The 26,659-nt window shown below is 42.4% G+C and overlaps 1 protein-coding gene across 1 annotated transcript in view; it reads left to right on the forward strand.

Moving 5' to 3' along the window:
* Nucleotides 1–449: 449 nt before the first annotated feature.
* The window catches only part of GRTP1 (growth hormone regulated TBC protein 1), a 31,208-nt gene continuing 4,998 nt past the window's right edge, over nucleotides 450–26,659 (forward strand). Inside the window, exons 1-6 of the mRNA XM_044428550.1 lie at nucleotides 450–482; nucleotides 5,645–5,769; nucleotides 6,363–6,514; nucleotides 11,561–11,719; nucleotides 16,353–16,477; nucleotides 19,151–19,247. Coding sequence (XP_044284485.1) covers nucleotides 450–482; nucleotides 5,645–5,769; nucleotides 6,363–6,514; nucleotides 11,561–11,719; nucleotides 16,353–16,477; nucleotides 19,151–19,247 — 691 coding nt within the window. The remainder of the gene's footprint in view (nucleotides 483–5,644; nucleotides 5,770–6,362; nucleotides 6,515–11,560; nucleotides 11,720–16,352; nucleotides 16,478–19,150; nucleotides 19,248–26,659) is intronic.

Genomic DNA, 26,659 nt, shown 5'->3' on the forward strand with positions numbered 1-26,659 from the left:
AACTTGCAGATACATGAAAGATATGCTAGCTTTCTACCTGAAAGTCTTGTCTTGTTTTCCAATCCTCACCTGTCTGGTTTCTCTGGCAACTGGTCCCCCAAACAATCAAAATAATCAAATCAAATTACTCCCCAAAGACCTGTACAATATGCCCATCAAAAGGAACTGTAGAGTGACTGCTTAATTTGGTTGAAGAAGCAGTTACTTAGCACAATTCTATGTATACCTAATCAGATGTAAACCCTATTGAGTTAAACAGCCTATGGACAAGGTCATTCTAGTCTCTACTAAGCAGTGAAACTCCACGGATGACTTTAGGCCAGTCATTCAGTCTCAGCCTAACCTACCTCCCTGGGTTGTTTTTATCAGGATAAAAATGAAGTAGAGAACTGTGTGAGCCATAATTCCTTGCAAGAGAAAGAAAGGCGGGATATAAAAGCAGCGTAATGATGATGATATTATTAATAACAGTGGTCAGTCAGGTAAGCAGGCCCAGAATTATAGCCACAGTATTCTGGGCCACTTTAATAGTGGCAGGAAACCCCACACACAATAATAGCAATAATGTGTCAGGCAAAGTCACCAGGAAGCATCACAGGAACATCAATGCATAGTTTCACTGGGGCTTACTCCTAGGCACATGGATGTTTATTTCTGTTTATTTATGTAGTACCACCACTATTCGATTTGTTACATTTATATTTTGCTGGTCAGGTAGGTTAGGCTAAGTCAGTGACTTAAAAGTCTTCCCAGTGAGGTTCATGGCTGGATGAGCACTCGAACCCAGATCTCCTGAGTTGCAGTGTAACACACTAACCACTGTGTCAGACTAGCCTAAGGACTGTACAGGTGAAGCACAAGAAGGCAAGAGAGGAAAGGCCTCTGTCCCAAGGTGTTTACAGTGGCAGTGGAAGGAATGGAAGCCAAGTGCAGCTCGACAGGAAAGCAGTGAGTGGTTGCTTGCTTTCAGGTGCTTCACACAGTTATATGGAAGTCGTACCAGAATAACCACTTATGAATGTGCTGCTGGCTACATTGACCCATGGTGGTGGTGGGGGGGGGGGGAACAGCAAAAGCATTCTGCACATGCTTAGAGGCACGCTTTCCTTACTGCTGTTTCACCTGGGCCAAACATGAAAACTGGTTCTGCCTCTTTCTCTATCTCCCCCCCTCCCCCAGCGCTCGTCGTTCAACCCGAAAGCTGCCTTCCCAGTGGAGGAGCAACTCCAAGCTGGATTTCTTCCCCTCTCGGCAAAGCAACGTCTCCGAAGAGCGCGGCGCCTCTGGCTCCTCTCGCTCGCCGAGGGAAGGACACGCGCAGGTCGCAGGACTGAGGCAAGCGAAGGAGGAAAGAGCGAGCGAAGAGCAGGTTAGCAGTCTCCGCGGCGCGCCGTCTTCGCAGCTGTTCCCGCAACTCCGGGCTGTCTCCGTCGAAGGTTGCGCCGGCGCTGTCCTTGAGGAGGCGCAATTGGGAGCTCGCCTCCCGCTGGCGGGAGCCGCGATAAGCGGCTTGCGCGGTATAAAAAGACACGGCAGCCGGGATCCCCAAGCGGGGCTCGCGTAAAAGGCGCCGGCGATGGGAGGGGCGCCGCGCTGGGAAGCCCGGCGTGTCCTCCGGCTGCTCCGTCCGGGAGCCGGCGGCCGAGGCGCCCGTGGAGGGCTGAGCCTTTGAGCCGTGCCGGCCGCTCTCGTCCCGCTGCGGACGGGCAGGCAGCTCCCGCGCCCTCTGGGGGTCACCCCGCTGCGCAGCCGCTCCGCCAACTTTGGAGCGCTTCGGGAGCGGGCAGGAAAAGGAGCCTCGCGCCTCCCGCTTGATAATAGCCGTGGGACTTTGACTCATTTGCACGGGCGGGGGGGGGGAGGAGGGAGGGAGGAAGAGGCCAGCCGGTTTTCCCTTGTCTCTTTCTCCCCCCCCCCCCCCGCCCAATCATTCTCTGCTGGAGGAATCTCGAGCACTCCCTTCCCATGGAGGGGGAGGAAGAGCGGCGGGCCAAGCAGGAGAGCCGGGAGAGCAACGTGCACAGGTACGCCTTCCGTGGCTCCGTGCGCGCGCGGTTTCGCTCGACTTCTCCTTGGCTGGGTTGGCGTTATGGCCCTCCAGGTGTATCAGGTGGAGGAGGGCGGTAAACAGAGAGGGGATTGATCGGCGGTGTTGCGAAGGGACGCGAGGCAGGGAGGAAGGAAAGGCGGGCAAGGTCTGTTAGTGGACGGGGAGCGGGAAGGGGCTTCTTGACGGTCTGAGTAAAGTTTCAGAGCCGGAGCGCCCCTTCCTCGCCGAAAGGGCCGCGGGTGGGACTTCTCAGGAGATTACATTTCCGGGGACCGAATTCCCTTTCGTTACTGGATTCACAAGAAGTGCTTCCAGACACACGACTACTTACGACTTAAGTAAAGCAGGTTGCTTTGGTATCGTATACCATAGCACAGCTAATTTTACTAAAGACTCCATTAAAAACCCATTAAAGGATTTTATTTTTCCAGAACAAGCCTGTACTTTCTTACTGCTCTGGATTCTTCTGATAGTTTAAGGCTGATGTCTTAAATACACTGCTTAGGAAGTTTCACTGATAGCATGGGATTTTCTTGCTGATCTTAAAACGTATCCACTTGGAAACATAATTTATTCCAGTTCTTGAAATTGATTCTTAATTTCATAAGATCTGATTTATAAAGGAAGGTTTTTTTTGTTAATTTGGAAATACTGCTTATACTATTTCTTCTCTAGAATCCGCCCCCCCCCCCGCAGTATTAGCATGAAGAACTTTAGAAAAACAAGGAGAGGGATTCACAATCTCATTTGAAAGTTATGAGTTACTAATTTAGAAAGATATAGTGAACAAGGTAATGTGTAACAAAACAGAATGTATAAAAACTTTAATTTCTTGATAGGGCTTCACTGGGAAAAATGCCAGTAAATTCCATCAATAAAAAAATATTAAACAGGGTGTGCCAACATGGATAGTCATGGAGAAAATGAAGAGGCCTGACCTGGACTAGGCAGAGTTTCCCAGTCGTTTAATAGCTTGTGTTTTGCTGTGGAATCAATGCACAGAGACTGGTGAAACATCAAGGATGCCTGACTAGTATTTCCCTTCTCATGACCAGGACATGGCTATTGCTGCGTTCTTTGTACTGGTGGCATATTGTCAAGTGAAAAGTTTCATACATACGGTAGAATCCAAATGATAAAGCTCCCCCCCTCCACCCCTTTGAACTGCACCTTTTCATGCTATAGGTAGAAGTGGGTATGACTGGATACGCCCTTTGCCATGAAGGTGAAAGATCAAGAGGAAGTGTGGATGCACAAAAGTTTAAGCTGCATGTGATCCCAGTGTGATACTTCTAAAAAAACAACAACAACACAGAAACATACTGTAGTATTCAGTACAGAAAAAGTTTTAAGACTTAGTTTGTTACATGCGTTAACTGGGTCTAAATGCTTGTACATACAGATTGGACTTTGGAAAGCTAGATTGGAGTGATGTTTTTAAGTGCTTTAAGACTAGAGAAAGATGTGGCTGTATTTTGACTTTCTGTCTAAATGCTAAGTATACAATATGTCTCTGCTGAACTGCTAGATTCACTTGAACTACTCAGCATTTGCTTGAATATGTTTTCCAATTGCAGCCAATCATGGCTCCTAAGCACTCATATCTGCTGCAGATTATTCATATTTGAATACCTTAGAAAATGTTGATTATTGCTTGGAAATGACCTAAGCCACAATTTTTCATTCTCCATTTTGACCATGCTAATACCCAAAGGCTAGAGAGAGATAAAACCCATGGCTGAAACAGGCAAAGTTTCCTTGTCTGAGTGAATTGTTATGGTGAAGTTGGGGTAGCAGCACTGCTTGAAAAGTTGCAGGCCTTGGAAAGAGAAACAGTCCAGGATCAAAGTCACAGAGAATTTGTAATGGGACCACACAGTATAAAGGATCCATTGGTGTCCCTGTCATTTAATGATACTTAGCATTTGATAGTACTTAGCATTTGATATTTCAGCAAGAGCCTTAACATACGACTTTCCTTCCTATTGGTACATAAGTAAATTTGTAAATCTTAACTCTTTTCCAGTTTAAAGAACTGTTTTTATGAACATACCCTTTATTGCACTAAATCACATCTCCTGTAGTATTGACTTCTGTCTAATCCCTAAATGCTATGTAGGATTACTGTGCATGTGTGTGGCAGGTGATGGAGAAAGCGGTATATGTTGGATATCTGCCTGGTCATTTACAACTGCACTATCAAACACTTATTTTTGCAGTGAAGAACAGAACAGAACACTGGCAGCTCTTTGTCAGACAGAATTTCACTGCCTACCTATGTAGCAAGTGACTGGGAAAGCTACACCTGCTGAATGTCTGCCTGGATATATGACTATTTTTGGTGCTGAATTTTTGCCTGGAGGCTTACTGTATTTATAGTATTTATGAAACTGAGATCACTGTTTCCTCACTGAAATCAGATATGGAAGATTTCTTGGTATTCAGGAAGTACCATTTAGCTTTCATGGCTAATGGTATTTTGACTCATGAAGCATTATTATAAATAGTGTAGCGTTTGCTGTGTGTTTGGCATTATGCATGAGTGACAGTAATGTAAAGCAAAGATAGGGTCGTGTTTTAGGCAGGACTGCCATCGCGGGTTGGCGCAGCTGCGTACCTGCTCATAGCCCACATGCTGGCAGGGACAGACTGAGAGCATCCCAGTGGCTCACACCATTGCGCCCTGCTTGTTGACCTGCACAGCGGTGCTGGTGAAGAGTGGCAGATCTCACTGGTTTTTTACTCACTGTCAAGAGAATGGTAGCAATGATGAGAATGAGGAAGCAGTGCTGATGCCAATGTCAGACAGAAGATAGATTCACCAAAGGCTGGGACTCAAGGAGTCTTGCGTCTTGCCCCAGTGCCCTGCTAAACCTGTAATGAGCACCATTTTTTTGTTTCAAATTTTTCATCAGAGTTGAAACATGTACCCTGCCTTTGACCTCAATACCCAGCTATATTGTCTGGGTATTTTGGGGCTCTCTTTCTGTTGCAGTTGCTTTCCACTTAAGGATGGCCATTGTCTCTAGTGCCTGGTACCATTTTTTGTAGTGCAGGTGGACATTTTCCTAGGGACGTAGGGTGGTTAAGGCTGGAGAACTAAGAATTATATTAAACAATATGGGCATGACCTAGGTACAGTGTTGCACCCTCTCCCCCTCCCACCATATAATTGAACAACATGGTAATACTCCTTTATTAAATTATGTTATTGTATTTACATCCCTGTAAGGAAGCACAACCTCACTTGCAAGCTAAATTCTCATGCATGCGTGAGTGTGCCTGTGTATGTCTGCTGGCATACATTACTGTGAGACACATTAAATGAGAAAGATCCATCATTTGTGATACAGTTTCCAATCAGTATTTTAAGCATATGGTAGATCTGATCTGAAAGCAACAAGGCAGCATTTCAGGTGTCACACTAAACTATGGTTTAGTAAGATGTGAGGTGGTGCAGCTTCACCCCGGTTCATGTACTTCCCTCTTGCCTCTCCTTGCCAAGTTTTCCCCCCGACACACTTAGTTAATCACAGTTTGTCATATCATATGGAATGAGAACCTGGGGCTACCATTCACTGTGGTTAATTTCAGACAAGTCAGCTTCAACCTGTCATTTCTGCAGCAGGCTTGTTTAAACCTACTACAGATGAAGTTCAGCACAGGTGCAGCTTTGGTGACAATTGGGATGCTGAAGTTAATGAAGAGAAACTCCCCAGGTCTGTCTCTTGGTGTGTTGAAGGAGGAAATGCTTGTTCAGGACTTGCTAGATCATAATTTAGTATGACATCCAAATATGGCCAGTAGTTATATTTGCCTTAGCCTTGAGCTGCATTCCTAAGAATGATTGGGGTCTTCCTTAAAAATAGGCACTTCCCTCCACATTTTTGGTCTTGTGTAATGGGAGATTTGCAGATCTACTTGGGTAGTCATAACATACTGATAAAAGGGTAGTCACAGATTCTTTATGCACAGGACCTTTATGCCTTTATGCACAGGACCACAGACTAGGAGATTAAAACATGACAGTCTTTCTCTATTTGAATTAGCCTGAATTTCTTAGTAAAACATGCTTAGTGTTGTTGTTGTTGTTGTTGTTGTTGTTACATTTCTATGCCGCCCCTTGCGGGTTAGTTGAGTATTTTCGGAATCATGAAGGTCTTCCTGGATGTTTATTGAGTCTGTGTTGTCAATTTGATGCCTTTTCCTTCTGCCATTTCAAGTTCAGGGTTCCCCCCCACTGAGGTTTCATTTCTGAGTTTGGTAAATGAATATTATATCACTGCATAAAACTAATATGTTTATATTACAGAGTGGATTCCTATGGGTTTGAAAGGCCAGTAGACTTTGACTATGCAACATATGAAGAATTCTTTTCTAGATACTTAGTGATACTCACTAGAAGAGCAATTAAGTGGTCCAAACTGTTAAAAGGAAACAATACTGTATCAAAAAGCTTAAAAGGTAAGATTCCCGTGTACTCTGGGATTTGACTGCAAAAACATGAAAAATGCACTAGTCTGTTTTGAAATCATACTTAAAACCCCCTTTTTTGGGTAAGGGCTACACATACTACAATGTATGTATGTATCTGATAATGCCTGATCCATCTTGTTCAGATTTATTATTGTGCCAGTGCCCCTTGCTTTACCAAGGGGGGCATTTTATGGCCAATTTTGTTAAACTAATAGTTGGTGGGGGAAAAAACTCTAGATTTGACCCTTGATTGTTGCTGGAGTTTTGTTTCATTTCTACCTGCAGTGGCTTGCAGATATAGCCTCTCACCTTTGACTTTTCCACATTTTGGCACCAGAATGGATTTCATCAGTATTGTTACCACTTGATGTGCATATGATATTTAACACTGTGGAGGTGTAAAATATTTTTTATCAGAGCACAAAATTTAACAAAAACAAACTGTCATTTGTTGTTTATGTAAGTATTCACTTCCCTGAGTCAATATTTGGTAAATCTTTGGTTGCAATTCCAGCTGTGAGTCGTCTTGTGTAAGTCTTTCAGCTTTACACAGCTGGATCCTGCAATGTTTGCCCATTCTTCCTGGCAAAACTGTTCCAGTTCTGAGCTGCTTCCATTCTTGCCACAGGTTCTCAGTCAGATTGAGGTCTGAACTTTGGCTGGATCAGGTTCTGCGATATGAACCACTCCAGTGTTACTTTGGCTGTGTGTTTAGAATCATTGTCCCTTATTGATTGAGCCAGGATTTCCTCTAGAATTGTCTTGTACGAGTATTTGGCTCCATCCATCTTGCCTTCAATCCTGACCAGTTTTCCTGTTCATGCAGAGGAAAAGCATTCCCACAACATGATGTTGCTACCACCATGTGTCAACATGAGGGGTGGTGTTTTCAGAGCAATGAGCAGAGTTGGCTTTGTGTCACTTTGCTGCAAGGCTCAAACATTCTTGTTTGAACCCCTCAGATCGGAGAAGCTTTTATCACATGTTTCTTGTGTTCCCCAAATTCCTTTTTTCAAATTCCAAATAGGCTTTGATATAAGTTTCTTGCAACAATTCCTATCTTCTCACCATTCTTCCACAAAGCTCAGCTTTGTGGGATGCCTGAGTAATACTTGTCCTATGGATGGTTCCTCCCAACTCAGTTTCAAATGTCTTCAGAATTCCTTCAGAATTACCCTTGGCCTCTTGGTTGTTTCTGAGTAGTCCCCTCACCCAGTCACTGAGTTTTTCTGGGTAGACTTGTAGCTGAGCCATATTCTTTCCATTTGGTAATAATGGATTTAATGATCCTTTTAGAGATGTTCAAAGTTGAGGATTTTTTTTTAAATAATGAACACAGATTCGTGCTTCTTTATCACTTGTTTCCAGAGTTGTTTTGATAGCTCCTTGGTCTTCAAGATGCTGTTTGTTGTACTCTCCAACAAACTTGATGTTTTCCAGAAATGTGTATTTAGTCTGAGACTGTGTGGCACTGGAATTACACACAGGTGGATTCCACCCAACTACTTACAGGACATCATTTCCTGAGGCGCTGGGTTGTATGTACCGGAACCTGTTCAGGGATGACACAGCAAATGGGTGAATACTTATTTAACCAGCAAATGCTAGTTTCTTTTTCACTTTAACTTTCTTTTTAACTTTTGTCTCTCACTAAAAATATTTTGTACCCCTTCAACATTGAGCATTTTGTGTATATGAAGTGGTAACAGTGCTAATCCAATCTATTTCAGTTCCAGGTTGTAACAACAAAACGTGAAAAAACCAAAGGGGAATATGAATCCTTTTGCAAGGCACTGTAGTTTCTGTCCTTGTAAGAATTTAGTCTAATCTGCTTGGTATTATCAATGACTGGTAACAGCAGCTCTTTGTTGCAAACCTGGTACAGTGAGCTGCCATGGGTAGAATGTCTCTTTCTCCATCCCTGCTTTCTAAAATGGTGCATTTTTGGATAGCAAAACTTTCAAATGCAAGTCTTTAGAGCAAACTTAAATGCTAACTCAATGCATACCAACTTGCTTCTTAAGAATACAGCACAACTACAGGTGAGGCAGTAAGTTACAGTTTGAACTTTGTATTCAAGTCAATCACACAAATACATTTGGTTGGATTCAGATATGTGGGCATAAACACACAGAGGGAAGGCCTCTGATTTTTGATGACTTCCTTTAGCTGAAGTTGTGCTGACTTAGGAACAGTACAGAGGGTTTCAGTGGGACATGAAAGAACTCTATTCCTTGAATGGCACTCTGGTTATGGAAGTTAGGATCCAAGGTAATGAGGTTAACCATTTTGGTTGAGAGACTCACAGAACAAAATTTGATGAATCCCAAGACTGAAGCAAATTAAAGGATTATTTCATTTTCGTGTACATGGCCCTCATGGATTGAGTCAAAGAAGGAATTCTCTGATGTTATTTCTTCTCTTGTGAAGAGAATTGAGTTGATGTCTCACTATTTGCTGAAAAGTTTACTGGTTGAATGTTCACTTGATAATTGCTGTCCCTCTGGATGTTTATAATTGCATGTTAGCTGTGCATTTGAATGCACTATAACTAGTTAGGTGACTAGATACCACAAATTCTTGGTGGTGATGGTTGGGCAATGGTAGAAGTAGGAGTCAAACTGGGAAGTGATTATGCCATGCATACTCGTAATTGACAAACTATTCCAATAAATTTTTGGATACCAGTGATGCCAGTCCTGCATGGCTTTCTAAATTCTAGCTACACATTCTTGATACTCAAGTGCTTCCTTGGATTTCTCCAGAACTGTGATAGCCTTATCAAGTTTAGCTTCCATGTAAACTGAAAATATATACATTTCTTCCAAAGCAAATGTTCTCAGTAAGGTTTTATTTTGCAATCCTGAATGAGAAGTGGATGGATGCCAGCTCACACACAACTAGAATAGGCTGAGATAGCAGGCGCGCGGGCACATGTGTGTGTGTTTACTGATTCAGCCTACTGATGCGGTAATATCGTTTAGACTAAAATAAATGGATTTAAATGGTTGTGACACATTTAAAACTTAAAAAAATGATTGTAGATTTATGCATTTACTTCTAATGGTGCTCTTAAATGTTTTCCTGTTATGTTTTAAACAAGATTCTGTTTTAATCTCTATTTTATTTTGGCCTCTTTGAGCATCAGGTTTTGGAAAAATGCAAGATATAAATTAATTGAATTAAAAATAATATGCATCAATAGCAGTGTAGCATATTGACAGTGGTGTTAAGGAATAATGAATGTGTGCCAAGCCACAGGGCTGCTTTCTCCTTGTACAGGCTACCAAAGTCACAAGGCAATCTGCTTGCAGCAGCTGATTTAACTGTGTTTCAGGCTGGCTTTGCTTTTAGAATCAATGCCCATAATGGGAAAGGGTCAGTGGCATAGTCAAAACAGAGATTATGGAACACTGCACAAACAGTGCTATTATTCTTGACTGTGAACATTCAGCCATTATAACATTCCAGGGAAAAATGCTGAAGTAGATTTCTTCCCAATTCCATTTTATTAGATGAAGTGGCCATTGGATTATCTGAATTGACTAGTTCACATGTAACAACAACCCATGATTGCAACAGCCCTTAGGCTGTGGCAGACAACTGGGGGAGAGCTGGTGTGCTGCTTTCCATGTGCCTGCCAATTCAACTCTTATTCAACAAACTACTTGTCTTGGTCATCATTTGTTGAGTGTGACATGTAATCTAGAAGCAGTGGTTAGTTCATGGCTTGTTGTTGGATTAACCACTGGGTTATTTAGCTTTGGTTCAGGTTTGTATATCATGCTCCATTATGTTTGAATGAACCAATTCTAGATTGCTGATTAAAAGTGGAAGTGGCAGGGATGGATTGTTTGAACCATGTACAATCAGGTGCAAACTTTGAGAACTGATTTTACAGAATGTAGTGAAGTTCCATATTCCTAAAGCATCTTGTATATTACAAAGATTTTGAACATTATATGTTGTCTTTAGTCATTTTGTCATGACTCCTACTATTACTATATATATTTCTGTAGTTTGGTATCCTAATATGTCTAGGATGATTTTGTAAGCTGCCTAGAGACTCTTTACATATTTGGTGGTATATAAATGGAAATATAAATAAATACATAATTTTTGCATAACCCTTAGCTGCAATGAAAATAGATATTGACAATGTGCATCAGTGGAAATACATCAGCAATTACCACATCTTGAAGTTGCAGTTCTCGTTCTCCCACTCCCTCCCTCCCCCTGGAGCAACACTTTCTTATACCTGTTAGGCAGCCTTGACCATAATTTACTTTGATTTTCTGGATATTTTTGAGTGTATATGCTGAAGGTGTTGCTAAGCAGGACGACTGTACATTTTAAAAAGTCATGCGGTCCCTGCACAAAGTCAGTTATTATAATACCAAGCAACTTTTTTTGTGTGGTTCTTCCTTTAAATATATAAGTTTCATTAGAGTTAGCCTTAGTGGGCTGTGAATTAAAATAGATCCAGGAAAAGGATCCTTAAAAGGTACCACAGGTTTATGTATGATAACCATTAGTAACATAGAACACTAGTCCATTTAGTGGAATGTTGTCAACACTTTGTTGTAAACCATCCGGAGAACTTGAGTTTCAGGGAGGAATTTTGTTTCCAGCCCTCAAAATAGTTTTCCTGGAATCTAATCTATGGCCTTCTGTATGCAAAGCAGGTGCATTACCACTGAGCTTCTTCAAGACTATGGAACTCTTTTGGGTTAATCTATAACGTTAGTTTCTTAGTCCACATGCAGACACGGCTGGGGTGCCTGCGGAGTAGGAGAGGCAGGAAAAGAGTGGGGATTGGAGCTATTGCTCTGACTTGCCATTTTGAGCCTCTGCGTATTCTCAGTGCTGTTTTCCGTAAGATCATCCTAATGTTCATTCTGCATTTCTGAGCTCTTGTTTGGGGAGTGATCAAGCAGTGGGTGATTAGCCTGTTTCCTTTAACATCTATCCTAGATTGTCTCTTGTCTTTTAAGTATCCAAAACCATGTTTTCACATCATTTTTTCCATTTCAGTGAAACGCTATATCAGGAAAGGCATTCCAAATGAGCACCGTGCATTGGTTTGGATGGTAGTAAGTGGTGCTCAGTCTCGCATGGAACAAAACCCTGGATACTACCAGAAATTACTTGAAGGGGACAAAAATGACAAGCTGGTGGAAACCATTAAGACAGGTTAGTCTTGAAGCCTGTGTGCCTGGGCTCCTCTCCTTTCTGCCTAGAAGCTTGTACCCATCCTTCAGTGTGCTTTGTTCCAGCTCATGGAGACTCAGGGACCGAATTATGGAGACCCATCATTCTAGTCTTCCTTGGGAGCAATTATTTTCTGCCAACATACATAAGACAGTGTCTTAGTTCAGTTAAACAACCCATCATGGGTTAACTGTAGGTTATTCAGGGGTGGGTGGGAGCAGGCTGGCAGCAGGTATCCACCTTGGGCTGTGCATAGCCCAGCTGGAGATATTCTCCTCCTTCCCATTGATGGGAGTAAACAAGGCTTGACTGGTCACAGCATACAGCTGTGTTTTAAAGTGGGACTTAGAAGGGGTTAGTACTTTCTGTTTGGGTAAGGGGATGTACAGGCACATAGAATACATGTTTCTGAACATAGGCTGGGCTAGGGCTAGGGCTAGGGCTAGGCAAGGCAAAATAGCTAAGCCCTTCCAAATCCTGCTTCAAAAACAAAGGTCTGACTTCTACATGAGTTTGACATACATCAGAGTGAGCACCCCTGTCAGTGGGAATCCCCTCTAGTTTTGCAAGTTCGTGTAAGCTGTCCTGAGGTTTTTGCAAAGGACAGCATACAAATAAATTAATAAATGCTGGCACTGGGAGGACCCTTTCAAATGTGAGGCGTGCACGGCACCTGATTTCCCCCAGAGTCACTCAAGGAACTTGTGGCTAGAAGGAAGGAATTTTTGCAAATTGTCGTTTCCCTCCGAGACATCAGGAAACTTGCAAGTACAGGAAAGATTTGCTTGAAACCTGAGCTCAGCACTGCACAGGGTGGGCATCTGTTGGATTTGGCCAGCAGGCAACCCTGTTGCAGCCAGCCCCTCCCTGGAGGACCCACTGTGTGTACCTGCCTTGCCAAAGTTTGTGCAAGTTGAGCAGAGTGGGCTTTTAAAAGGATGCAGTTCTTTGCTTATAGTATCAGATCAATTTTTTTGTTAAGGGTGACCATAGGCAGTCCCCTTGGAGCGGTAGCTCATGGATGTCCACTTGGGGATTGCCAAGCACAGCGTGACAGACAGGTTTCAGGGTCTCAGAAAAAGGAAAAAAATGAGGGGGATGGGGTCAAGCCACAATGAGCTTGTAGTGGTTGTGGCTGGCAGAGGGAGAACTTTTAGCGGTCTCCCCTGTGTGCCGCTTCAGCATTTCTGAATGGATAGCAGCGGTGGCAAGGGATTTTTGCTTCCCTTGCTGTGTGGCCTGCTGGTGACTGTGTTGTGTTGTCCAGACTTGGACAATGTGATAGTGCATCATTTCGCAAATCCAGCAAAAAGCCATGCATCTTCTTTTCATATGATAGGACAACCCTCTATGATTTAGAAGCTTAAAATCCACAGTGGGTTTTTGTGTTGTGTAAATTCCATCACTAATTTCTTTGCCTAGAACAATGATTGGTCACTCTAGTTCTAAAGCACTAAAATAAATCAGGTGACACTTGAACTATCATGAGAAGTTAAGGCTCACTGAAGAAGACAGCAATGCTAGGGTGTTTTATTCGTTACATAAATAAAACATATTTTAAAACATATGTATTTATTACATTTCTATTCCACCTTTAAACAAAGGTCATGGAACTCAGGATGGCCACATGGAATCCCCAGGTGGTCTCCCCTTCAGCCAATAAACAGCTCAAGTCCTGCTTAGGTTGGTGTGCCTTCAGACTGTGTGTCCTGCTGGCATTTTGACATATGTGACTCTGCTGTATATGCACCAGAAGATAGTAATTGCAGTTTTTGCAGACATAAGACTGTGGGGCTGATCTTGCTGGCATGCAGTCACACTGACCTAGTGAGTGCGTGTTTTTGAGGAAGAAGTTATGGGCAGTACAGTTCCTGCTCAGTTAGAGGTCACAAGGTGGATGCTATCCATGTCCATATCCACATTTGAAATGTATGTTGGTGCGATTCTGGGTTTGAGATTAGGATTGCAGGTATGGTGCTGGTCATTGCTGCATTCACAATGTTAACTGGAGGGTTGGAAGGAACTGAATTTCTACCTCTTTCCAGCACTTGTGTCTGAATGAACAGCTGCAATGCAACCTTGCGTGTAAGCATTTCTGAATCACGTGTCTTTAAGGTCAGGATTGCTTAACTTCTTAAATGTAGAATAAATTTTTAAAGTTAGTCACCTTCTAAAAATACTGCTCATATTCTTAATTCAGACAGAAAAAGGTGATCAGAATATTGCATTGGATCCAAATGTAGTCATATTTGGAGCAGAACTCTTCAAATTTATTTATCTGTTTATTACATTTCTATACCGCTCCTATAGCCCTTCAGGGCTCTCTGGGCATTGTACAATGCAACTGGTGAGACTTAAGTCAGTCTGACTAAACAACCATTTCTTTCAGTGGGTCTACTCGAAGTATGACTAAATAGGAGCCTAATCCATTGTTCTGTGAAGATGTAATGATAACGTTCTTCAAACCTGAAGAAAAAGGTTATCTCAAAACTGTATTGATTAAAACCAATGAGAATCCTTTCTCTCTGTCTTTAGCACATTCTTTGGATTAATGTTTGTGCTAAAACTGACTAAAATTAGTTTGCTAGTGAAAGCATAACTGCATTGACATTCAAGCTTGATTACAGGGATTGAAGCAAACAACAAACAAAATTTGAGCGTCACTCTACACTGAAAAGTTCTCTTGGTTTTGACCTTGCACTTGCATAAAGGAGCAGATTTTTTCATTTGTGACTACAATTATTTGACTGCAATAATAGCATAATACCATGTTTTGTTTAGAAAAGGCTAACTGTGGGATTGATTCACATACACGATTTCAGTAAGGCATGATTTTTATCCACTGAAATCTACACTGGATTGTTGTGTGAGCTCATCTTTGGCAGTGCAGTTTTCAGTAAGAAAACTGGTTATAATTTATCTTATGAAATATCTTATGTGTCCACACAGGTTAGTCTCTGCCTTGCATCTGCTTGCTTTTCTTTGACTTTCATTAGGGTTAATACAGCCATTATGAAGGCTGTAAGACTGATGTGCTTATCACAAAATAAGGCTAATTGAACTCATAGGGATGTACTTTTAAATATTTTTTAAAGTCATGATCAGGTTGTGAGGGTATAATCAAGTGCATATATTTCATTGGTTTCTATGAGTTTTATGCATGCTTTTGTTTGGTTCGGTTTTTAAAAAATATTACAGGCCAAGTCAATTTCCTACAAACAATTCTAGCCACTTTCAGTATGATTTATGGGTGCAGAAATGGGCGTGGCTTGCTCTGTAGTCTTGAACAAGGTTGTGAAGGAATAATGAGGAACATACCTTTTTATAATGGTTGCACATGCACCTAGAAGGAGTATCATGGAATCATAGAACAGTAGAGTTGGAAGGGGCCAGACTGCCATCTGGCCCAAGCCCCTCTTCAGTGCAGGACTCCGAGTTAAAGCGTCCCTCTCAGATGGCTGTCCAGTTGCATCTTGAATGCCTCTAGTGTGGGAAGACCCAGAACCCCTCCTAGGTCATTGGCTGCATTGTCATATTGCTCTAAGTCAGGAAGTTCTTCCTGATGTTCAGCTGGAATCTGGCTTCCTAATGTAACACCCTAGTAAGCTTTTGAGGAGTCCAGTCATAGGGTGAGAAGTTGATGGATTCTGTAAGGTGAGCAGAAGCAAGCTGCGGGCCTTATGCTGCTCATGGTAGGTCTTTGTGCAGCCTGCAGAGCCCCGAGAGGGCCCTGTCCACTTTATCCCACTGCCCACTAATCAGCCGTTAGTGAGGATGTGTGCGACAGATAGCTGTTTCCCTGAAATAGCCTCAAAATCTCTTGTCTCACCCTGTGATCTGGATTAGAATTACTGTGGATGGGGTGAGACTTCAGACCCCCACCAGCAGTCTCACTCCCTGATCTCAGCAGCCAGGGAAGGGGCTTTAAACTGGTACTGTGAAAATCAGCAAAACTGAAACTCATCAAGGCTCTTCTATTTCCTCCCTAAACACACATGATCCATATTGTGTTCTTTTGTTTTCTCTTTTTGCATGAAAATGTGTGCATATTTTTCTGCAAATTTTCAGGTGTACACATCAGCTGTGCACATTTTAATGTACATGCTTTCAAATGCATTTTTCCTGCAAATTACATCACAAGATCAGAAACAAACAGCTTTGACATTTCAGTCTTTATTCAGCTTCAGGAGGCGTGAATGGGCTAAATTCTAGACCAAACAACCAAATAAGTTTTCCTGGCGTGAACCTCTCTGTCCTGTCACACTGAGATGGCAGTGGGTGTGGGGGAGTGATTGTGTGTATACACGCGCGTGTGTATGCCTGTGTGTGTATGTGCCCACTTCAGTGCAGTGTAGCATTTGGATCTTAGTGCCAAAATATTTGCTTACCCCTGCTTTAGGATTAAATTACTTTGAACCAATCTGGAAACTTACTAAAATAGAACCTTCATTTATACATAACCTCTGGTTTCTGGGGTAAATAAACATATGCCAAGATAGGTTTTTTTTTTCATTCATTACGTCCTTGAATCAGTTGCATTCTATCCCAGCTCAAATCTCAAGGCTTTGTTCAGTGCTTTGTAGATCTGTTTTAAATTGTTTCCTTTTTATTTTAGACATGAATAGGACATTTCCAGATAATGTAAGATTTCGCAAAACAGCAGACCCTTGTTTACAGAAAACACTTTACAATGTGTTAGTGGCATATGGACATCATAATCAGTCTGTGGGATATTGCCAGGTATGTAACTTGAAGAATGTAAGTGCAGTAGATGTTATTTTTGAAGCAGTAGGTGTGCAACTCAGCTCAGCTTGACTGCACTGCAAAGTTTGAACAGTGTAAGTTTCACATACACAGCCTTCTCATCATAGCATTTTATGAATTTAATATCCTAAATTTTAGCCACATTCCAGTCGTTTCCAGTTTGCTTCTTTTACTTACAGCTGTTAGTCATTCCCGACACAGCCTTCAGGACTGCTGCGCAGGCTCTTGCGCAAGATCTGGAGCTGACAATATCTTGCATGCCAACATGCCCAGAAACAGTGTGCAGCTCTGGGCCCTCAAACCTGGCTGCCCACGCCAACCCCAGACAGCAGCCCTGAGCCACAGAGATGCACAACTTACTTGTGCCGCAGCTCCCAAAACAGAGTTTTGTGCTTAGCAAGCAAGGGGGATTCATTCTGTTCTTGCTGTACTGGCCAGCAGAAATTCCACAGATAGTAAGAGTGTTGCATTTAAGGCTGAGACCTCTTAGCTGACCCTGAATGGTGGGCGCAGGCCCAATGTTGCAGTTAGTCATAAGAGTAGCATGAAATAACCAGACTAGAACAGGGACCGCATGTCTGATCTAGCAGCAGCCTTGGAACAGTATTGGCGGCCTAGCAATTGCCTTGGGATCTTTGTTCCAAAAAACAAAACAGAATCAGGCAGTACATGAATTTAAAGAATCCACCTAGAAGCCACTTATCTTTCAGTAACCTTGTTGGATAGTAGCTCGCTGCTACTGTTCTGTAAAATAAATTGCAGACAAGAGTATCAGAAGGGAATGCTGCTTTAAAAAATGACTTCAACAGTGAACTAGAAAACCTTTCAGTTAGACAAAGGATTATATATGCTGAACAATGCAGGAGGCCAGATTGTTCATTGCTCTTCAGCTGTTTAAAAACATCCTGTGAGTACAAAGAGCAATGCATGTATGTAACTCTATATAACCCAAACTCACATTTCAGGACCTTCCAAAGTGCATCTCAATCCAGTAATGTTAATGTGTCAGAGAGTTAACTTGCTATTGAGAAATGCGACTGTGAGCTTTCCCTTCAAAGGGTTAAAACAGGTTTGTTTGCTACATACAGCTTTCTGCCAGGACATACAATTAGTGACCACAGTTTTCCCCTGAATGTCTTCTGAGGGGCAGCGCTTTGTGCCTGCTGCCGTTCAAGTGCCAAATAGCCCTCTGTCGCCATGGTTGCGACTGTCAAGCAAACTGGCAGGGTAAGGGCTGAAAAGACATCTTCACAATGGGAGGGCAAATACCCCAACAACACTGAACAGTTCTGACAACAGCTGCTGGCTTTTTACAGACTGGTAGGGTGTGGGAGACTTGAAAACAAACTTTTTTGAGGCGTGCCCATTAGAATGGGGGAGAGAGGGTTATGAACTCTTGGAATGTGAGGGGAACACGTTGTCCTCCTGCTGGAATTAATGCATGTAGTGGTTCCTGAAAAAACCAAACAAAACACTTGATTTCTTCATGTATCTTCTTGTATTGGACTTTTTCTTGCTTGGGAACACACTGGAAGTGATTAGAGATGGAATGGGAAAAGTATTATTTTCCCACCATAGTAGAGGATGGTAGGAAGGCAAGGAGTAATTGCTGAAAGAGGAGCTGGGAAGGCTGAAAAGAAAATGAGGTAACTGGAGATGCATCCGGTGTTCAGAGCTGAACAAGCGCAACCAATGCTAGTATTCCTGAATTATTTAAAACAGTCTTACCGCATGCACACTTAAAATTTCCAGAATGGCAGTTGCAATGAGTATGGCTAGGTATGTTCTGATAAATCTATGATTTTTATATTTAAACTATAGGAAACTGCAGAAATATAACAATGTTGTAAAATGTTTGCTTTGCGGTCTTCTCTATGTCAGACTGGTTACATCAGAAATGGCCAGGCTGCTTTGTCAGTTGGCTAAAGCCTGCAGGGGCATGCGGATCTCCAGATGTTGATGCACTGCAATTCCTATCAGCTCTAGGCACCATATCCAAAGATGATGGGTGTTGTAGTTCAACGTTTAGAGAACCACCCATATCACATTTCTGACATGAGCATAAACATGTTTACAATCAGTTGTCATATTCCTAATTCATGTAATAGCTGAATGAATGGCACTCCAGGTATGAAAATGTCATTGCTGGAAGCAAAGGAATGTATTTGAAGTGACTTATAAATGAAAAGTATAATCTAAAATGAACCCTGTTTATATTCCCTTATGTATAGCTAAATGCCTTTTTATTCTGTGCATACAAAATTCACAGTGCATCTGGAAACAGTAGTTTCCATCCTGTAGTGTGTCTGCTTGTGAATTTGTATAGGCTTCTACCTTCTGGAATAGGCAGTCTTGACAAGAAACGTAATGCTATTTTTCAAGGTTTTAGACTTCATGTCACTGTAAAAGAAGAATGAATCTACTGAATTATCAAATCAAGCTGTCCCAGGCTTCATGTTCCTTTTAATGTAGCTTCAGAAATTGATGCATTTGATCACAACTGCAGGCAACATGGATTTTGATTCAGTCAATAGTGGCTTGGATTTCTCCCCCTCTCCCAGCACACTCAATTGGCTCCCTCAGGACTAATTTTGTGAGTATGAAGTCAAGCTGGTTGTCAAAGAATTGGTATTTCCCTTTTTGTTTCAGGGCATGAATTTCATAGCTGGATATTTGATTCTTATTACAAGGAATGAAGAAGAATCCTTTTGGTTGTTAGATGCTCTCATCGGTCGAATATTGCCTGGTATGACAGAATCTTATCTCATCTTTGTGTTGCAACTAATTTTGATTTAACCATGTGGTGGAAATAGCCTTGGCTATCAAATGGATAGTTTTTGGTTTCCAGGAGTCTAGTTAGATAATATTCTGACTTCTATAAGAACCAGAGAACTTTCAGTGTTATGGATATACAGCCAGCATATTGGAAGAAAATGGAGTTCTTAACAATTACCTGAATTTGTGTACTATTTTCCAGAGTTATCAAAGTGGCAAACATACAGTGCCATCATCAAAAAGCAATAAAATTTGATAGTAATAAATAAATATTAATGGCACAGGGGGATCATGCCAAAGCACTAAATGAGGAAAGAAGAGGAGGCATGCGTCAAGTTATTGCTGGAGACTAGTGGTTGGTTTCTGTAAATCAGGGGTCCTCAAACTTTTCCACCAGGGAGCCAGTTGAAAGCTGGGCACGGGCTGGAAAGGTGGCACCAGCGGTGTGCAGGCTGGGGACGGGGTGTGCGGGCGCATGCGCTGAGGCGGGGGAGGGATGTGTGGTGAGGCAGGGGGGGGTGAGGCATGGGCGGGCAGGCGGGTGCACACAGCGAGGGGTGGGGAGGCATGGGAGGGGGTGGGCCTGAGCCGTGAGGCGGGCGCACGAGGCAGCGGCTTGCTCGTTTGGAGATCATTTTCTCCAAGCGAGCAAACGGCTGCCTCCCCACGCGCGGGGTGAGGTGGGCAGCGGCAGGCGCGCACGTGGGTGCAGGCATGCGCGTGGCAGGTCCAAATGGGCGTGGCGGGCCAGATAAATGGGCATGGCGGGCCAGATCCGGCCCCCGGGCCATAGTTTGAGGACCCATGGTGTAAATGGTCAGTGCTCTTTACTTGGTGAATTTGTGGAACCAGCTTACCGCAATGCAACACATGAAGACATTTTTTCTCTCTGAAGAAAACCATTATAACAAGAAAGTCCTGCTTTCAAAGCTTGTGCCAGAAAAAGCACCATCACATGGTGCATGCTGCTTGAATGTAGTGTGGCTTCTGGCATTCTAAAGTAGGTGATAAAGCTACCAGTTGCCCGAAGCTAGAATTGCACAGATGTTTTGGGTGGCAGGGAGGGTTAAAGGGTTAAAGCACAGCTCTCAGCTGGCCATGCTCACTATCTCAACTGGGGCCATGCATGCTTGCACAGGTTTGTTTGTTTGTTTATTAAAAGCTTTTGTATGCCGTCCTATTATACAAGATCTCAGGCCGGCTTACAATTTTTAAAAGGACAATTAAACAACAATATCAATAATAAAACAGAACAAAACAATAAACCAAACAGAGCGACTAAACTACAAAAACTATTAGAGTTTAAAATACTGTTTAAATAAAAAGGTTTTGGCCTGGCACCAAAAAGAGTATAAACTTGGCGCCAGGCATACCTCTCTGGGGAGTACATTCCAGAGTCTGGGCGCCACAGCAGAGAAGGCCCTACTCCAAGCTGATGACCTTTTTACCTCTCTTAGAGAGGGTTCCCAGAGTAGGGCTTTTCCCATAGATGTTATGGGGCATGAGGGCATATAAGGAAGGAGACATTAACATGTGTGGTAAAGAAAATGTTCAACATTCTATTTCTGGAGCCAGGTCTCTTATTGCAACGAAACATGTTTCTTCCTCAGAAGTCTAGAGACTGAGGCTTGGCTGTTATGCAACGCAGAGTGTTGGACTTTGACCCAGGAGAACAGTGCAGCTGCGAAATCCATGTGGCCGCTGTGTGCCTGAGCAAACTGTGATCTTGCAAAAAGCATCAGGGTGACCTCATATGTGCAACTGTGAGCTCCTTGGAGGTCGGGCTGGATACAAATAAGTGAAAATGATTGCTTCTCATACAAGCTTCTTAAATGGGAGGGTCTTTCAGATATGTCACTGTGCGGACATAAGAAATGGTATAAAGGATAAACGTCTAAATGAGGAGTAACCATGTAATTAGCAGGCTCTCTGCAACTCTTTCCTGGATATGGTAACTTCCTTGTTTACCTAAGCTGTTTCATCTCTTGGCCTGTGATTTTATGCTGACTTGTAAAATAATGTGCATCTTTCTAAGGAATTTGCATCTTTGGTGATTGGCTTATCTTCAGGTGAATAGAAGTGGAATGGCTTGACTTTTTTACACAGAGGGCCAGGGTACAAAAATCTGTAAAAGTGATAGTGCTGATTTGACAAACATGGATTTCCACCATGTATTTAAAATGACCATAAATAAACACTAGGTGGGAGAGACTGAAAAGACTTCTTGAAAGGCTTCATTGCTGTTGAATTGTTCTTAGAGAATACTACTGCTGCTCCCTTTTCCTTTTTCTGTTTTTTGTTTTTGTGTGATGTTTTATAATCATACACCAAATAGTAGCAATTGCACAAAGATGGGAGAGAATAGCATCTCCCTCCCCTTTCTCCCTGCCCACCCCACAACAAAACAGTTAACAGCAAAAACTTTCCTAAGTGGAAAGTGTGGTAGAAGTTTCCTATGTAGATATCTTGAGTAGGGGTAAGGAATTGGCTGTAGGACCTCTGGGTGATGATGGACTTCAGCCTCCACCACTGTACCAAGTGGTCCGGGATTGTAGGATTTGTAGTCTACAAAACATGGAAAGTCACAGATCCGCTACCCCTGATTTAGAATGTTGTGTAACTCTGAAGTGGAATTTGCTTCTAGCAAAAGAGGTTTAAATGTTGGATCATATGGTGGGACCACTTTCTGTTTTAATAGTTGTTATTCTCCAGTTCATGCATGCGAGGGTGATCCAGCAGTGATATCTGTTGATTCAGCTGGCTAGTGGCTCTTCCTTTCTCAGCCCTCCATGTGCCTCCCTCCTTAAGCTGGGTACCCAGTGAAAGAGGATGACAATCTCAGATAGGAGTGCACCATCTTTGGTCAAGGGTATATGATACAATTCCCCAGTCATGATCTAAATTCATTTACACTGGCCTCTCCTAACCTGGCACCCGTCAGATGTTTCGGACTATAACTTCCAGTGTTCCTCATCATTGGCCAAGGTGGCCAGGACTGATTGGAGATGAAACCCAAAATTTCTGAAGAGCACCAGATTGGGGAAGGCTGGTTTACCCCATCTTTTACATTCCTGAGCAGTGACAGAATAATTAAAGTGTTTTGAGTGTTATGACAAGATGTCCTTAAACTAGCCCGCAGAAGTAGGAGCATGCAGCCATAGCTGTGTTCTTATATATGTCAAAGGGCCACCACATGTTGGGATGGCCAGCCCTCTCCCTTTGTGCAGTGAGGTTTCCACATGCTGCAGGTTAGCAATTCTCATGTGAATGAGTAACAGTCATTTATTTATATTGAAGAAAGTGAGGAGGTGCACTCAATGTCATAGGAGTCCTAGAGTCTACAGCCTGAGGGTATAACCTGGGCAATTTTCATTTGACTGCTATGTTAAGTATTTGGGCTACCTTTTCCCAGTTGAGCATTTAAGGTTATTCCAGAACTCTTCTGTAACCATTCTACAGGAGCCTTGCACTGACTTTAAACAGCTATATCCGTGTAGTGTTCCAAAAGATGAGTTGTCTTGTTTATCTCAAGATAAGGATTTATGTCTATAAAAAGGAGGAACAGCCCCCCTCTCAGCTATTTTTGGAGATTACTTTTAATCCATTTGTGGCAAGGGACAAGGTCACATGGGTCATATAACCTTTATTCCTTGTTCCCCACAAATCTCATTATAGCATCCTGGGTCACAGTACATTGCAAGCCCACCTTCACATTGTTAAAAATCTTCTGATGTTTAGACTTGAGCAAACAAAACCAAACAAAAATCCAGCTAGTGATCTTTGTTTCAGTGAGGTGAGCAGGTTGCCATGGATGGTTCTGTTGTGCCATGAGCACAAAGGGCTGTGTGTGTGTGTGACTGTGCACACACACGCCTGTGTAAATACTGTATTCAGCAATGGGATAATGAACAATCCTGTGCATCATAATAATAAACAGTTTCTGGATGTGCTTTGTCTTAGGCTTTTCATTTTCTGGCATAGCAGTACATGTAGGTAATTCAGCTCCCTGTATGACTCTGAATTAGGGGAGAGATGGAAACAGTTTTTAGAAAATGCCTTTGGCTAGATTGTGAAGTGTGTTGGGTTAGTTTTTGGAACTGCTTGAGTAGCGACTATGCTTGCTTAGAGCAATTGAAACATGAAATGTGAGTGACTTTTGCTTGCTTATTTTGACTAAGCCCAAAGCAAGCTTTTTCCATGTTCACTGTAACACAAAACAACATTGAAATCAACCCAAGTGCACATAATAGTGTGCCCAAGCTTTTGAGGTTTCCAGATCTCTTAATTCTGCAAGATGATAATCAAGGACAAAGTGTGTGTGTGTATGTATACACTGGTGGATATTTAGCCCATGGAATCTCCAGCTAGTTACACTCCTAAGATGGAATGTGTGTGGAGGCTGCAGATATTCAGATTATGCTTTGCTAGGTGATATGATGGTTTCAGGTTGCTTCTGGGACTGTCCTGAGGTATGCGAGAATCAGCGGCCTCTCAAGTTTTTAAGCTATTTCACGACTTGGCAGGTTGCTCTTGAGAACTGGCCATTATAAATCTGTGCACAAGTAAGGGAGCTTTAAAGTTACCGGGCAAGAATGGCTATTTCACATTTCAATTGACCATGCTAAGGAAGAGAGATTTGAAATTAGGAAATAGCCATGTTAAAGGGTGAGAAATCAAGTAATACGACAGCCTGAATAGGTCTTGAATTAACTATTTTATATTCGAATGTAGATAGGTTGTCCACTACATCAAAGCAGGCTGTGACAGAATTTAGTATTTAATTTTAGTATTTAATTTTTTTAAATGCTAGCAATTTAGTTGCTAGCATTTAAAAAAAGACAGAGGAAATTAAATTCTGATTTGTGCCATGATTTTTTCAGTTGTCTTTTCCCGACCACTTTAGGACAGGCATAGTATGTCATCATAGCATTGGACTGCACTAATGGGAGGCAGTCTCTCTCTCTGCTCATATGTCGGTGGGAGTAGCCACATGCACAAGGTGGATTTATGTGCCCTGAAAGCAACCTGGTGAAACAGCAGAAGTGCTCTTTCCCGTTTCATTTATGCAAATTATTCCATCCAGGGTTCTTTTTAGAATGGATAGTTCCATGTTGCACAAGCTAGTGCAACACAATTAGCTGGAACACAGTAGCCCGGCTGGATAGAAACACAGAAACTGAGTGAGTTAGAAGGGGTCTCCTGAGCCATCTAGTCTGACCCCCAGCTCCAGCTGGCTCCGCTCATGACATGCTTCCTCTTTGTGCCCTGTTCAAAGCACTTCTAACTTGGTGTAAGGAAGTGTATGACATCCTTCAGGACTTCTCTGCAGCCCATACATGAGAGATGAGTTTTTGCTTTTCAAAGTTAAGGTGCAATCCTTTGAATGTTTAGGCCTACAGCTTCCAGAATTCTCCAGCCAGCGTGGCTTGCTGGCAAAGCCTGGGGGTTGTCAGACTTTTCTCTCTAAATATGCCTAGTTTTACATCCTTAGTCACTAGCTCTTAGTATCTCTGTATCTTAAACCAGTATATAAAATAGTTTATACTAGTCTGTTGGCATGTATATGAAAGACAGCCTACACCCCTATGGGCTTGCCCAGAACCACTTGCTAAGATTATCAGCAGAGGCCTGGCTCAGATTGCACCAATGTCTGAATTGGGCTGCTTCCAGTGGTTAGGTAGGATCTCTTAATGATGGTCTCTCAGCTATGGGATTCTCTTTCCAGAAGCAGACTTGATTGATAACTTTCAGCACCTGGTAAAAACTCTTTTCCCATATTGGGTTTGTAAATGCATTTCAATTGGTTTCTAGTGATTCAGTGGTTCTCAGAATTTTTCAAGAGCAGTAGCATCCTGTTTTAAACATCTATTTCACTTTTTTAAGTGCTTTGGTTCTTAGTACATGTTGTGGTAAACTGCCTTGGAAATTCTTGTTTTGAAAAGCAGGGTGGAAATATTTATTTTATTTTTGTTTAAAATGTTTGCGGTTTCTAGCTATTAGAATCTTGATAAATGGTTCACTAACGTACACTGCTTTACAATATTTATGTCTTCCCCATGTCTCCTTTGGGTCTGAAAATCACTGCTCCATGTGTAAGAAGGCCTAAGAGGTGTGCTGATAGCAGAGTGAATCCCTAAGACCAAGAATCCCCAATCTGCTTATCACTTTGCTATCACAAAAACAAGATAATTAAGTAATGGAGGGTCTAAACTTGGACTAGCATTATTTCTAGCCGCTGGGAATTATGCCATGCTATTCTTGCACGAGAGCTTTGGTATTCATCCTCTGCTCTGGTCTGGGAGACTGAAAACAGCAACTGCTATTCCCTTTCAATAGATCAAATGCTTATAAGAATGTAGACTCCCAGTATTGTGACCTGTGCCAAGTCATGGAGCGCCATCTGGTGGTTTATTTAAGAATCTGTTAATTTGTGCTTTCAGATACATGTACTTTAGAAAAAAGTGCTGGGATGGTGGAATATATTGATATTGACTGGGTTTGTGTCAAGGACCTACACATTTGTGTACATCTGTATATTATGAGACTGACTGGGTTTCACACTAAGCTGTGGTGGGTTGTCACCATGAATTGCTACAAGCTGGCCTAGCATGATATCCAAATCTGGAAGGGTTTTTTCCCCCAATTGTGGGTTGTTCTTCAAAAACAAGCCACTCTCTGGCTTTGTAGTAGGATTGTTTAGGGTGGCTTGTTCTCAGGGTGAAGAACAATGGACGGAGGTTTGCAACATTGTACGAGAGGTAGCAACTAAAACCATCCCAAAGAAAAAGAAATGCAAGGAAGCAAAATGGCTGTCTGAGGAAGCTTTACAAATAGCTGAGGAAAGAAGGGAAGCAAAAGGCAAGGGAGAAAGAGAAAGATACAAACAATTGAATGCAGAATTCCAGAAAATAGCTAGAAGAGGTAAGAATGCCTTCTTCAAGGAACAGTGCAAAGAAATAGAAGAAAACAATAGAATAGGGAGGACCAGAGATCTCTTCAAGAAAATTGGAGATATGAAGGGAACATTTCATGCAAAGATGGGCTTGATAAAGGACCAAAATGGCAGGGGCCTAACAGAGGCAGAAGAGATTAAAAAGAGGTGGCAAGATTACACAGAGGAAATATACAAGAAAGAGCTTAATGTCCCTGATAACCATGATGGGGTGGTCACTGACCTCAAGCCAGACATCCTGGAATGTGAAGTCAAATGGGCCTTAGGAAGTCTGAGCAACAACAAAGCTAGTGGAGGCAACAGTATTCCAGCTGAGCTATTCAAAATCTTAAAAGACGATGCAGTAAAAGTGCTACACTCAATATGCCAGCAACTTTGGAAAACTCAACAGTGGCCACAGGATTGGAAAAGGTCAGTTTACATTCCCATCC

This window comes from Varanus komodoensis, unplaced genomic scaffold (assembly GCF_004798865.1).
Source record: "Varanus komodoensis strain SLA01 unplaced genomic scaffold, ASM479886v1 scaffold2, whole genome shotgun sequence".
NCBI lineage: Eukaryota > Metazoa > Chordata > Lepidosauria > Squamata > Varanidae > Varanus > Varanus komodoensis.